The sequence below is a fragment of the Chenopodium quinoa genome, unplaced genomic scaffold, assembly GCF_001683475.1.
Source record: "Chenopodium quinoa cultivar QQ74 unplaced genomic scaffold, ASM168347v1, whole genome shotgun sequence".
NCBI classification, from domain to species: domain Eukaryota; kingdom Viridiplantae; phylum Streptophyta; class Magnoliopsida; order Caryophyllales; family Amaranthaceae; genus Chenopodium; species Chenopodium quinoa.
Genome location: NW_018743649.1, coordinates 1,022,771 through 1,035,792, shown reverse-complemented (window position 1 = coordinate 1,035,792; position 13,022 = coordinate 1,022,771). Strand labels below are relative to the sequence as shown.

Genomic DNA, 13,022 nt, shown 5'->3' with positions numbered 1-13,022 from the left:
CGAAAGGCTGCGAAAGCCGAAAGGCTGCGAAAGCCGAAAAGGTGTAAAATCCGAACGGCTGCAAAAGCCGAAAGACTGCGAAAGCCGAAACATTCTTTTTATCATCTTTTCAAATTGTTAAAATTAGTTTACAGTTTGAATGACATATCGAGGGACTTTAGACCAACGATGACATGATTGGGAGGATATCATCCCTTTTTAATCCTTTTTAAACCAATCTCTTCTCATGACATGACATCACCCAGAACACCTTTACTTGTAAAAGAAATCTACAAATGCAAAGGATCAACCTAGATTCTTTAGCGCGTTTAGACATAGAAAAAAATACTTTTTTTACCCTTAATAGCTACTTGTTTCAAACACGTAGCGAATCAAGGATAGTTTCGACATCCTTAACATTTCTGAAAGATTCTCTATTCTTTGAGAAGTTCGTTGAATAAGTCTCGAATTTATTTCCTTGGCTACTTTGATCCTCGTCTATCCTAGACTCGACCAAAGTGGGGGATAACTGTAGATATCTACTTTTGGCCTTCTGTCCCGACAGGAAGTGCATGACAACAAATAAAACCATTTTCGTGTTGGATCGAAGTGAAGAATGCTTATGGATGACTGGCTAAACCGCAAAGACACAAAAAGACTAGCCTAACTGTAGACACCCATTTGTGTCTCCCCAAAACCAAACCCGGTGATGAGTACCTTTCACGTCAAAACATAATCGAATGAAGCGAAAGTGTGGAAAGTCTAGTGTTGCGGAAAGTTTTATTTTCTTTTCTCTTCTCTCTGTTTTTGAAAACTTATTTTAAGAAAATAGCCAATCCAGTTTGGTTGGTCCATGATATGGGTCCGATAGTAGTGTAGTTGGATGGGGCTTGACAAGAGCTTTCCAACGATATATTATAAGCTCAATTCCGATGAATATTGAGGAAGTTATGGCCAATTTACCAAACTGGGCCCGGTTTGAGCTTTATGTACGGCCCAATTATCTAGGGGAGGGCCTAATATGATTTATCATTCCTAATGCAATTAGGAATGGTTTTAGTCTTCTAGAATCTTCTAGAAGGTTCTTTTCATTCCTAATTCAATTAGCATTAATAAATTGACTTTTGTTGACTTTTCAGAGTTTTAATCAAAATCAAATAGCATTTTCAAGGGTATTAGCCATGATTTTTGTATGCACAGGATACATCTAGAGGACAACTATAAGCCCTGCATTCAACCCCAAAGAAGATTGAATCCTAACATGCAGGAAGTAGTCAAGAAAGAGGTTATAAAACTACTTGATGCAGGTATTATCTATCCTATTTCTGACTCCAAATGGGTAAGTCCTGTGCAGGTAGTGCCTAAAAAAGGTGGGATGACTGTGATAACTAATGAAAAAAATGAATTAATTCCCACTAGAACTGTAACTGGGTGGCGTATGTGCATTGATTATCGTAGACTAAATACCGCCACTAAAAAGGACCACTTCCCTCTTCCCTTTATAGATCAAATGCTTGAGAGGTTAGCTAACCATAAGTTCTTTTGCTATTTGGATGGGTACTCGGGATTTTTCCAAATTCCGATTCACCCTTAAGATCAGGAAAAGATAACTTTTACATGCCCTTATGGCACCTTTGCATATCGTAGAATGCCTTTCGGTTTATGTAATGCTCCCGCTACCTTTCAACGTTGTATGATGAGCATCTTTTCTAATTTCATAGAGTCTATTATGGAAGTCTTTATGGATGATTTTAGCGTGTATGGTTCTTCATTTGATTCATGTCAAATTAATCTCGCTAAAATTTTAAAACGATGTGAAGAATGCAACTTAGTTCTAAATCGGGAGAAATGTCACTTTATGGTGACAGAGGGAGTAGTTCTAGGTCACATTGTATCTGATAAGGGCATACAAGTAGACAAAGCTAAAATTTCAGTGATTGAGCAATTACCTCCCCCAGTTAATGTTAAGGGAGTTAGAAGTTTCTTGGGTCATGCGGGGTTTTATCGCCGCTTTATCAAAGATTTTTCTAAAATTGCTACCACTTACTCAGCTTTTGCTCAAGGATGCTCCTTTTATTTTTACTGACGAATGTCTTAAGGCTTTCAACAGGATTAAGCAGGCTTTGATATCGGCACCCATTATATGTGCTCCCGATTGGAATCTTCCTTTCGAGATCATGTGTGATGCAAGCGACTTTGCACTAGGAGCCGAGCTCGGACAAAGAAAGAACAAGGTTTTGCATGCTATTTATTATGCAAGAAAAACTTTAGATGAAGCCCAAGTCAACTATGCCACTACAAAGAAGGAGTTTCTAGCTGTTATATATGCTTTAGAAAAATTTAGATCATATCTTGTTGGTTCTAAAGTCATTGTTTTTACTGACCATGCAGTGTTAAAGTACTTGATAGCTAAGGTGGAATAAAATCCAAGGCTACTCCGATGGGTTCTTTTGCTCCAAGATTTCAACATCGAAATAAAAGATAAAAAGGGAGCAGAGAACATAGTGGCAGACCACTTGTCACATATCAGGTATGATGAGGATGGATTATTTCGCAGGTGTGTTCCCGAATGGGAAGTCCACGGTGTGCTTACTAGTTTCCACACCTCACCATATGGAGGACATCATGGCCCCACTAAAACGGTGGCCAAGATTAATGAGTCGGGTTTTTATTGGCCTACAATGTTTAAGGATGCTAACATTTTTGTGCAGGCTTGTGACTCTTGCCAAAGGACTGGCAACATCTCGCGGAGGCATGAGATGCCTCAAACCGAAATTCTAGAAGTTGAAATTTTTTATGTTTGGGGTATTGATTATATGGGACTGTTCGCTTCTTCAAAAGGGAACCGCTATATTCTTGTCGTCGTCGACTATGTATCCAAGTGGGTTGAGGCCATCGCTACTCCTACCAATGATGCCAAGGTGGTCCATAGACTTTTCAAGAATACCATCTTTTCAAGATTTGGCGTGCCTAGAGCAATAATCAGTGACGGAGGATCTCACTTTCATGAGCGGAAGTTAGACACCCTCCTCAAAAGTATGGTGTCTACCATAGGACAGGTTTAGCCTACCACCCCCAAACTAGTGGCCAAGTGGAAGTTTCTAACCGTGAGATCAAAGCCATTCTAGAGAAGGTGGTGGCAAAGTCAAGTAAAGATTGGAGCAACAAGTTGGATGACACCCTTTGGGCGTACAAAACTACATTCAAGACCCCTATAGGTACTACTCCATATAGACTCGTGTACGGTAAAGCATGTCATCTCCCGGTCGAATTAGAATACAAGGCATATTAAGCTACTAAGGAGCTCAATTTGGATGCCAAACTAGCGAGAGAAAAGAGGTTACTTCAACTTAACCAACTCGATGAGTTTAGGTTGACGGCCTATGATAGTGCTCAAGTCTACAAGGAGAAGACAAAGAGGTGGCACGACAAGATGATCCTTCCGAGAGAATTCAAAGAGGGTGATAAAGTGTTACTGTTCAACTCTCGACTTAAACTATTCCCGGGAAAGTTAAGGTCAAGGTGTTCGGGTCCTTTTATTGTAAAAAGGGCCAATAAATTCGGTTTTGTGGAGGTGTAGACACCTAAAAATGTCTGATGAGTGATATTTATGTCACTCCTAGGGTAGTTCTTTCTAGTAGTTTTAGCAATAATTCGGTTCATCCTAGTGTGCTTTTGTTATGTTTTGCCTAATTTAAGCAGTCTACCTATGTGTTGCGTAATGTGTTTTTATTTGGTTTAGGTAGGCTTTGCTCCCCTCCCTCTTCGTTGTATTACGCTTTACCTTCCTATTTTGTAATTGCAGATTGATTGCGGTTCGAATTGACAAGGAGCCAGAGCAAGGATCGAAGCATTGAACCAGCAGATTGGAGCAGGCGCGCAACTATAGGCGCGCGCTGAGCTGGCCCAATCCTGTGACACCCATTTTTGAGCGGGCGTGCTTCTTGAGGAGCGACCGCGTCACCATCTAGCGCGCGGGCGCGCCGTTGTGCAGCGCGGGCGCGCCTGTCTGCTGCGGTCCGTAACCTAAAATCAGATTTAAAAAGCAAAGAAGAGGAGAGAGAAGGCAGCATTCATTATTCACATATTGAAACTTTCAGCATACTCTTTAGAGGAACATTCTTAGCATAGATTTTAGCTTTCTTGTATTGGAAATTCTTCCATAGATCTTAGTGTAGATCTTCAATTTATCAATTTTAGCTACTTTGGGTATTTTGAGGAAGCATTTTGGAACTCTATTGGTGTTTTTCATCTCACTTGGTATTGAATGAAAATATTGGTATTCTTCTTTTTATTCTTTTGTTATATGCTTAAAGTTCCCATCTTTGTTGGTTTAATTGGTGAAATTATCATCTCTCTCATTAATTTCTTAATTACTTTGTTGATTAGTGTAATTGTAGTTAGGGATATGGATTGTGAGTAGTTTTCTTATTGCTAGGGGTTTGGTGGAGACATGCTTTGAATTTGATGTATGATAGGCTAGGCTAGTTTGGAATACTTGCAATTAAATCTTCCTTGCGCCTATACTTTTTGGCTACTCCATGCTTATGGCCATATGCATGTTGTGGTTGAGTGACTTGAATTAAATCATGACGATAGTGTGATTTAGGAATAGTCATTGGGTGATTGATTATTGTCTAACCTTAGTATTGCATGCCTTATGACGATAGTGTAAGTGCATGTTAACTAGGAAAGCTCTTAATCCCGATAAGTGATTAGAGAGTACTCTTGACTTTGCCTTGTATGAGTTGCTTGGTTTGCATGTAAACCTACTTCCCTAAGCCTAGCTCCTTTGACTTCATAGCATATTCGGCCCCTACCCCTAGCATTTATTTTAACTAATTTTACATACTCTTTAGTCATTAATTCATCCACTATTTTCCTTGACCGAACTAGATTAACTTTAGGAGATAGATAGCAATGCTTAATCGTTTCCCTGTGTTCGACCCTTGACTTGCCTCTATGCTCTTTTAGTTTCATGTTTAGGACTACAAATATCATTTGACAGAGGTGTCTTAGTAACGACCTAAAACACTGCCTGTCAAATTGGCGTCGTTGCCGGGGAAACGGTTTCCATTGTTTGTATATTTTCTTGTTGAGACTAGTTCATTCGTTTCTTTCTGTTGTTTCTCCGTGTCTTGTCAGTGCTCACTTTTTGCTTAGCTTTGTATATGCACAGGAGGCTTAATAGCTCTAGGCCTTTGGTGTCCATAGACCACGAGCTAGAGCGTACTCTAACCCAATTGAGGAGACAAGCAAGGGAGAGAGGTGAAGACCCACTTCAAGAGGAAGTGAGAAGTTCCCCTACCCCATCTTCACCCAATTCAAGCGAGGAGAGTGAATCACCCACAGGCTCAAATCCCAACCCATTTGCCAATAACCATAATCAACAAAGTATGGGTGATCAAGGAAACGTGGGTGATCAAAGGTCACTAAAGCAACTTGGAGCACCCGAACCATATACCTCTCAAAGTGGGATCCTAGCTCCTACTACCCAAGCAAACAATTTTGAAATCAAGCCTAACTTCATCTCCTTGATAGAAAAGAGGCAATTCACGGGTGGTAAGTTTGAGAACCCACATGAGCATCTCAAAGAATTTCTCAAGTTGTGACACCATCAAGATCAACGGAGTAACCCAAGAGTACATTCGATTGAAGATGTTTCCATTCTCTCTTATGGGAGTAGCCGAGCATTGGTTGAATAATTACGTGCCTCCCGGTTCTCTCACAACATGGAATGAGGTTACTACGGCATTTTTGGCAAGGTTCTATAATCATAAGAAGACTGCCGAGGCTCGTTCTAAAATTCAAAGCTTTCGCCAAAGGGGAGGTGAGTCTCTATGTGAGGCTTGGGAAAGGTACAAGGAACTCCAAAGACAATGCCCTCATCATGGCATTCCCAACTACCAAATTCTTCAAACTTTCTATGGAGGCCTTTCACCCCAAAGCAAGACAAGTTTAGATGCCGGGGCCGATGGCCCTATTATGAACAAGAGAAAGGACGAAGTTGAAAGCATAATAGAAGATGTGGTCCGGAATTATGAGGATTGGTATGAAGGTGAGAGGGAAGCCACTTCAAGCAAAGGAACGGTGCAATCCATCGAGAAAACCAATGACATCACAAATCTTTCCAACCAAATGGCAAAGATGGCGAAACAGATGGAGGAGCTCATGAAATCAAGCACTCAAAATACTTCCTCTCCTTCTACCAAGAGAAGACATGGTATGAATCCTTCTACTTCTTCTCCCTCTAATTACAATGCTATGCCTCCCGGTTGTATGTTTTGTGATATATGTGGAAACTATGACCATAATTCCGAACAATGCATGTCCATTAATGAATATCAAAGCCCTTCCCAAGAAAATGATGATGATAATGTTGAAGATGTTAATGCTATGAATTTTGTCCCCCGTGAGAGAAACGTTGGAATGCGGCCAAATTGGAATCAAAACCAAAACCGCGGTTGGAATCAAAATCAAGGTTGGGATCAAAATCAAGGTTGGAATCAAAATAAATGGAATCAAAGTGGTGGTAGTTATGATAACCAAGGCCAAGGTAAGGGGAACTCTTCTAATTACAATGGAAGAAGTTACTCAAACCAAAGGCCCAATTGGAATCAAAATCAACAACACTATTCCAACAACCAACAACGTTTTAATTCCAATCACGGTTCCGGAAATCGAAGGCCTCAAAATAGACCTCCAGGTTTTGAACAAATTAGGCCACAAGCCCAAATTTCTAACACACCTCCTCCTCAAGTTGAGGCCGCTCCGAATTCTATGATGGGCATGCTCCAAGCTTTCATCAAGAATCAAGAGAGCTACAACAAGAGTCAAGAGGAGGAAAAGAAACAAATTAAGGCACACATGAAAATGCTTGAGACCCAAATCTCCCAAATTGCCCAACAAAGTTCTTCATCCTCCCCTTCTTCCTCTTCTTCTTTACCTAGCCAAGGTGTCAACCCCAAATCTATGTATGCCATTACCACTAGAAGTGGGAAGATCCTTGAGAGTGATTTAAATGTAGAGAAGAGTTCCGATAAAGGGATAGGACTTGAGGTTGAGGATGAGTCATCAAGAGAGGGTGAGGTTCTAGAAGGAAGTGCCGAAAAGCATGAGAGGGGTGAGAGAGAAAAAGAGAAGGAACCCGAAAAGGAAAGCACCAAAGAGCAAACACCTTTACCCCTTAATCTCCAACCTAGGAATGAGAGGTTGCCTTTTCCCCAAAGATTTGCTAGGTCTAAGCTTGATACCCAATTCGGAAAGTTTTTAGAAGTAGTTAAAGGCTTGCATGTTTCTATACCCTTTGTGGATGCTATGAAGGAGATGCCTCACTACTCTAAATTTCTAAAAGACCTTTTGAATGGAAAGAGAGGAGTTGAGACCGTTAATCTAACCGCAAATTGTAGTGCCATTCTCTCTAGTAAGCTACCAACCAAATTGCAAGACCCCGGTAGTTTTTCCATTCCTTGTTCTATCAATGAGATCCATTTGGGGAAGGCTTTGTGTGACCTAGGTGCTAGTGTGAGTTTAATGCCCTTCTCGGTCTACCAAAAGCTCAATGTGGGAAGCCTTTCACCTACAAACATCACTCTCCAACTAGCGGATAGGTCCACAAAATTGCCTATAGGGAAAGTAGAGGACATCCCCCTTAGAGTTGGTAAGCTCACCTTTCCGGTGGATTTTTATGTCCTTGAGATGGATGAAGATGAAAGAATTCCTATAATTTTGGGTAGGCCATTCCTAGCTACTTCTAAAGCGATCATCAATGTCAAAGAAGGTAAGATGACCTTGAAGGTTGACAATGATTCTATTGAATTTGACTTGAATAAGGTAATGAGACAACCCTCCTCTAGTAATGAATGCTTTAGAATAGATACAATTGAAAATTTGATGAATGAGTTTAGATACCCTCATATGCATGCTTCTAATGATCTACTTGAGAATGTTTTGTTGAATGAGAATGAAGTAGGCGATCAAAAGGAGATGCAATTGTATGAAGAAATACTTGATGAGAAAGAGAAGACAATCACCGACCAAGAGATGCTCCAAACACATGAAATCTTCAAGGTAGAGAAGGAGGAGATCTCCAATGGTAAGGGAGCTCCGAAGGTAGAATTGAAACCTCTACCTTCGGGCTTGAGGTATGTCTTTTTGGATGCTAATGATATTTCCCCGGTTATTGTCAATGCTAACCTCACGGAAGAGAAAACCTCCTCATTGCTAAATGTCTTGAAAAAGCATAGGAAGGCTTTGGGTTATACTCTTGATGATCTCAAGGGTATAAGCCCCTCCCTATGCATGCATAAAATCGATTTAGAGGAGGGTGCTAAGCCGTGTAGGCAACGGCAAAGGAAGCTTAATCCTTCCATGCAAGAGGTTGTGAGGAAAGAGGTTTCCAAGCTACTTGAAGCAGGGATCATCTATCCAATTGCTGATAGTGATTGGGTATCCCCGGTTCAAGTAGTGCCGAAAAAAGGAGGTATGACGGTAATGGTCAATGATAAGCAACAATTAGTCCCAACCCGGCTTGTTACGGGTTGGCGTATGTGTATTGATTACCGCCAATTGAATGCCAACACTTCCAAAGACCATTTTCCATTACCGTTTATTGATCAAATGCTTGAGAGGCTTACAAAGCATGCCTTCTATTGCTTTCTTGATGGATATTCGGGATTTTTCCAAATCCCGATTGATCCCAAGGATCAAGAGAAGACAACATTTACTTGTCCCTATGGTACCTTTGCGTACCGTAGGATGCCTTTTGGGCTTTGTAACGCTCCCGCTACATTTCAAAGATGTATGATGTCAATCTTTAGTGATATGATTGAGGATGAGATAGAGGTCTTCATGGATGATTTCTCCGTTGGAGGGACCACCTATGAAAATTGTCTATCTAACTTATCTCGTTGTTTGGAAAGATGTGAGATGGCTAATCTCGTGTTGAATTGGGAAAAATGCCATTTCATGGTAGAGAATGGGATTGTTCTTGGGCACAAAATTTCCCATGCCGGCATCGAGGTGGATAGAGCCAAGGTGGAGGTCATAGAGAAACTCCCACCCCCTACTAATGTAAGGGAAGTGAGGTCATTTCTTGTCCACGCCGGGTTCTATCGTCGTTTTATAAAAGATTTTTCTTTAATTGCTAAGCCACTCACATCTCTCTTGCAGCAAGATAAAGATTTTGTATTTGATGAAGCTTGCCATGAGTCATTTTGTAGGTTGAAAAAGGCTCTTTGCACCGCCCCCATAGTCCAAGGACCGGATTGGTCTTTACCATTCGAGCTAATGTGTGATGCAAGCGACGAGGCCATTGGATCGGTTCTAGGACAAAGAAAGGATGGGAAACTTCATGTTATATACTATTTGTCCAAGACTCTCAACGATGCTCAACGGAATTATACAACTACCGAGAAAGAGTTCTTGGCGGTTATTCATTCATTTGAGAAGTTTAGAACCTACCTCATTGGTTTTAGGACAATAGTGTATACCGATCACTCGGCTCTCAAATATTTGATAAGCAAGAAGGAGGCCAAACCGAGGTTGTTGAGATGGGTCTTGGTCCTTCAAGACTTTGATTACGAAATGAGAGATAAGAAGGGGGCCGAGAACGTGGTGGCGGACCACCTTTCTAGGTTGGGAGGTGCAAGAATACATGAGGATGGTTTGCCAATTGAAGATGCCCTAATGGATGATGTCTTATATGCTCTTGAGGCAAAATCGGAGCCTTGGTATGCGGATATTGTGAACTACTTGGCTTGTAGTGCCGTACCCCCGGATTTCACTCCTCAACAACATCTAAGGCTCAAGCATGAAGCAAAGAAGTATATATGGGATGACCCTATGTTGTTGAAGAGAGGGGTAGATGGACTTTTGAGAAGATGTGTTCCTAATGAAGAGTTCCAAGATGTGCTCTCAATGTGCCACTCATCCCCTTGTGGTGGTCACATGAGTGCTCAAAAGACCACTTCCAAGGTCTTGCAATGTATGCTCTTTTGGCCCTCTCTATTCAAAGATGCTTGGCAATTTGTTAAAACTTGTGATAGGTGTCAAAGAGTGGGGAACATCTCTAGGAGGGATGAAATGCCTCAAAACCCCATCCTTGAGCTTGAAGTTTTTGATGTATGGGCAGTAGACTTCTTGGGGCCCTTCATTTCTTCTAATAGGAACAAATACATCTTGGTAGCCGTAGATTACGTCTCCAAATGGGCAGAAGCCGTGGCTTCTCCTACAAATGATTCCAAGGTGGTTGTGAATTATTCAAAAGGGTGATCTTTCCGAGGTTTGGTGTCCCTAGGGCTATCATTAGTGATGGAGGGTCACATTTCAAGCATCACACTTTTGCTAGACTTCTTGATAAGTATGGTGTATCCCATAAGCGAGGGCTCTCCTACCACCCTCAAACGAGTGGTCAAGCGGAGGTAACTAATAGGGAGCTTAAGATCATTTTGGAAAAGACGGTGGCAAGAACGAGAAAGGATTGGTCCTCCAAACTCATTGACTCTTTGTGGGCTTATAGGACCGCCTTCAAGACTCCTATAGGGACCACTCCCTATAAACTTGTTTATGGGAAGAATTGCCATTTACCCGTAGAAATGGAACACCGAACGCATTGGGAAATCAAGCGAATCAACTTTGATCTCCATAGTGCTTGTGAACAAAGGCTTCTAGAGCTTCATGAGTTGGAAGAGTTGAGAATGAACGCATATGATAGCGCAAGCCTCTACAAAGCAAGAACCAAGGCGTGGCACGACGCTCAAATTTCCAAGAAGGAATTTGTGGAAGGACAAAAAGTCTTACTTTACAATTCAAGACTCAAGCTCTTCCCCGGGAAATTGAGGTCTAGATGGAGTGGGCCATTTCAAGTTTCCAAAGCCTTTCCTTATGGCTCGGTTGAGATATTCAATGACAAGTACCCTCCGTTCAAAGTGAATGGGCACCGTCTCAAGCCATACTATGAGGGTCAACTAATTGAGAAGCCAGAGCATTTATCTCTCATTGATGTTTTTAAGTCGCCGTGATTTGGTGTGAAGTACGTCAAGCTAGTGACGTTAAAGAAGCGCTTACGGGAGGCAACCCGGTTTCTAACCTTTTTTATTCTATTTTCTTTTAAACCGCTTAGTATAATCTCTCTAACTCTTTTCTTGTATAATGTGATGTAGGTGTTATGGGAAGTGTTTTAGAGAAAAGAGAAGATTTGAAGCAAAAGCGATATATTGAGAGGAGAGGTCGCGCTACAAGGTGGCGCGGGCGCGCCTAACCAGGAGCGGGCGCGCCTCATCTAGGGGCTCAAATTGAATGAGAAAAAACAGAAGGGTCCGCGGTTTGAGCGCGGAAGAGGAAAGGTCGCGCCTCAGTTTCGGAGCGGGCGCGCCAAATCAAGAGCGGGCGCGTATCATCTAGGGGCTGAAATTGGAGGAAAAAGTCAGTAAGGTGCGCGGTTTGTGTGCGAATGAGGAGAGATCGCGCATCTGAAGGTGGCGCGGGCGTGCTGATTACGTAGCGGGCGCGCCATATCTGATGCCCAGATCTTTAGAAAAGCTAGTAAGGGGCGCGATTTGAGCACGGAAGAGGAGCGGGCGCGCCGTCCGATCTGAAAAAGTTATTCAAAAATCCCTCAGCTTAGGCGCGGGCGCGTGTCGTTAAGGAGCGGGCGCGTCTCTATCCGGAGCGGGCGCGTCTCTATCGGGAGCGGGCGCGCCTGTTGCGATTTCAGAAAAAAAACGAGTGAAGGACTCCTCAACACCGAAACCCCCTTACTTCTCCATTCACTCTCAAAAACAGAAAACACTCTTCTCACTCACTCTCTCTCTCTAAAACTCACAAACCCTAACTTTCCCATCCTTCAAATCCACTTACTCCATCTTCACGCAAGCTTCAAGGTCATTTTCCTCCATCATCACCACCGCGGCGCTTCTCACCATCACACTCAAGTTCATCTTCTTCCCTTCAACAATTCGACACCAAACAGCAATTCACTTGCATAAGGGTAAAGGTATTCAATTTCCTTTGTTAATTATTCTCCTTTGATTGATTTTTAAGCAAGGAATTTGATTATCTTAGATTAATTTTGAGATTCAATTGATTATTGTTGATATTATTGCTGGATATTCTTGTTGATTCAGTGAAAATTGGTGTCAAAATTGTGGACATACTTGGTTGTTGTTGAATTACTATTGTTATAGAACAGGTACATTGTAGTTTGTGGGGGTGTGGTTGGAATTAGCCAGAGTTGGCTTGTGTTTGAAAAAAAAAAAAAAGAGTAGTCATGAGTTCGTTAAGGATTGGGAAAAAGAGGAAAACTGCTAACTCGGGACAATCGTCCCAAAACCCTAACCCCAATACAACAAACACTCTACCTACTTTGAAATTCATTAACAAAAACCATGCCTCCGTCTATAATGATATGAAAAAAAGAAAATTCAGACCCTCAAGGCATTACCATAGAGAGGACATGGAGAAATTGGGAATAAATGACGACTTGTGGTTTCTGTTTGAGAATTTGAGGATGGGATCTTTTGTTAACTCCTCATTCACGACTTACCTAGAACCCTGCTTGGAATTCTTCTCCTCCTTCTCTGTGGACACCTTGGATCTTGATAATGATGTATATAAGATTAAATTCCAACTCTTTAACACCCAGCTTGAGCTAACCTTAGGGCAATTCAACCAAGCCTTAGACTTCCTCCCAGAAGCAGATATCTACCGCCCTCTTTACGAAACCTTTAGAGAATACAACGAGACTAGTTGGTGGCGTCACATTTCTGGCAGAGATGAATTCACCACGAGGAAATCTATAGCTAGTGAGATGTTCCACCCAGCCCTTAGGGTCCTGCACCGTTTGTTAGGATATTCTGTTATTAGCAATCAAGACCTAGGGAAGTTGACTAAAGAGGAAGTGTGTATTTTGTGGATCGCTTCTAGGAGAGAGCAGCCTCGTAAGCTTAACTTAGTTTTTCTCTTCATGACCACCTGTGTAGCTATCGCAAAGGGTAAGAGGTCTGGAGACATACACTGCGGAGCAATGGTCACTAGGTTGGCCA

The 13,022-nt window shown here is 41.9% G+C and overlaps 1 protein-coding gene across 1 annotated transcript; it reads left to right on the top strand.

Annotated features, from left to right (window-relative positions):
• Positions 1–10,341: 10,341 nt before the first annotated feature.
• On the top strand, positions 10,342–11,000 carry LOC110683242. The gene is made up of 2 exons (XM_021859582.1): positions 10,342–10,400; positions 10,499–11,000. Exons 1-2 carry the CDS (start codon positions 10,342–10,344, stop codon positions 10,998–11,000), a joined length of 561 nt encoding a protein of 186 aa, XP_021715274.1.
• The last annotated feature ends 2,022 nt before the right edge of the window (positions 11,001–13,022 follow it).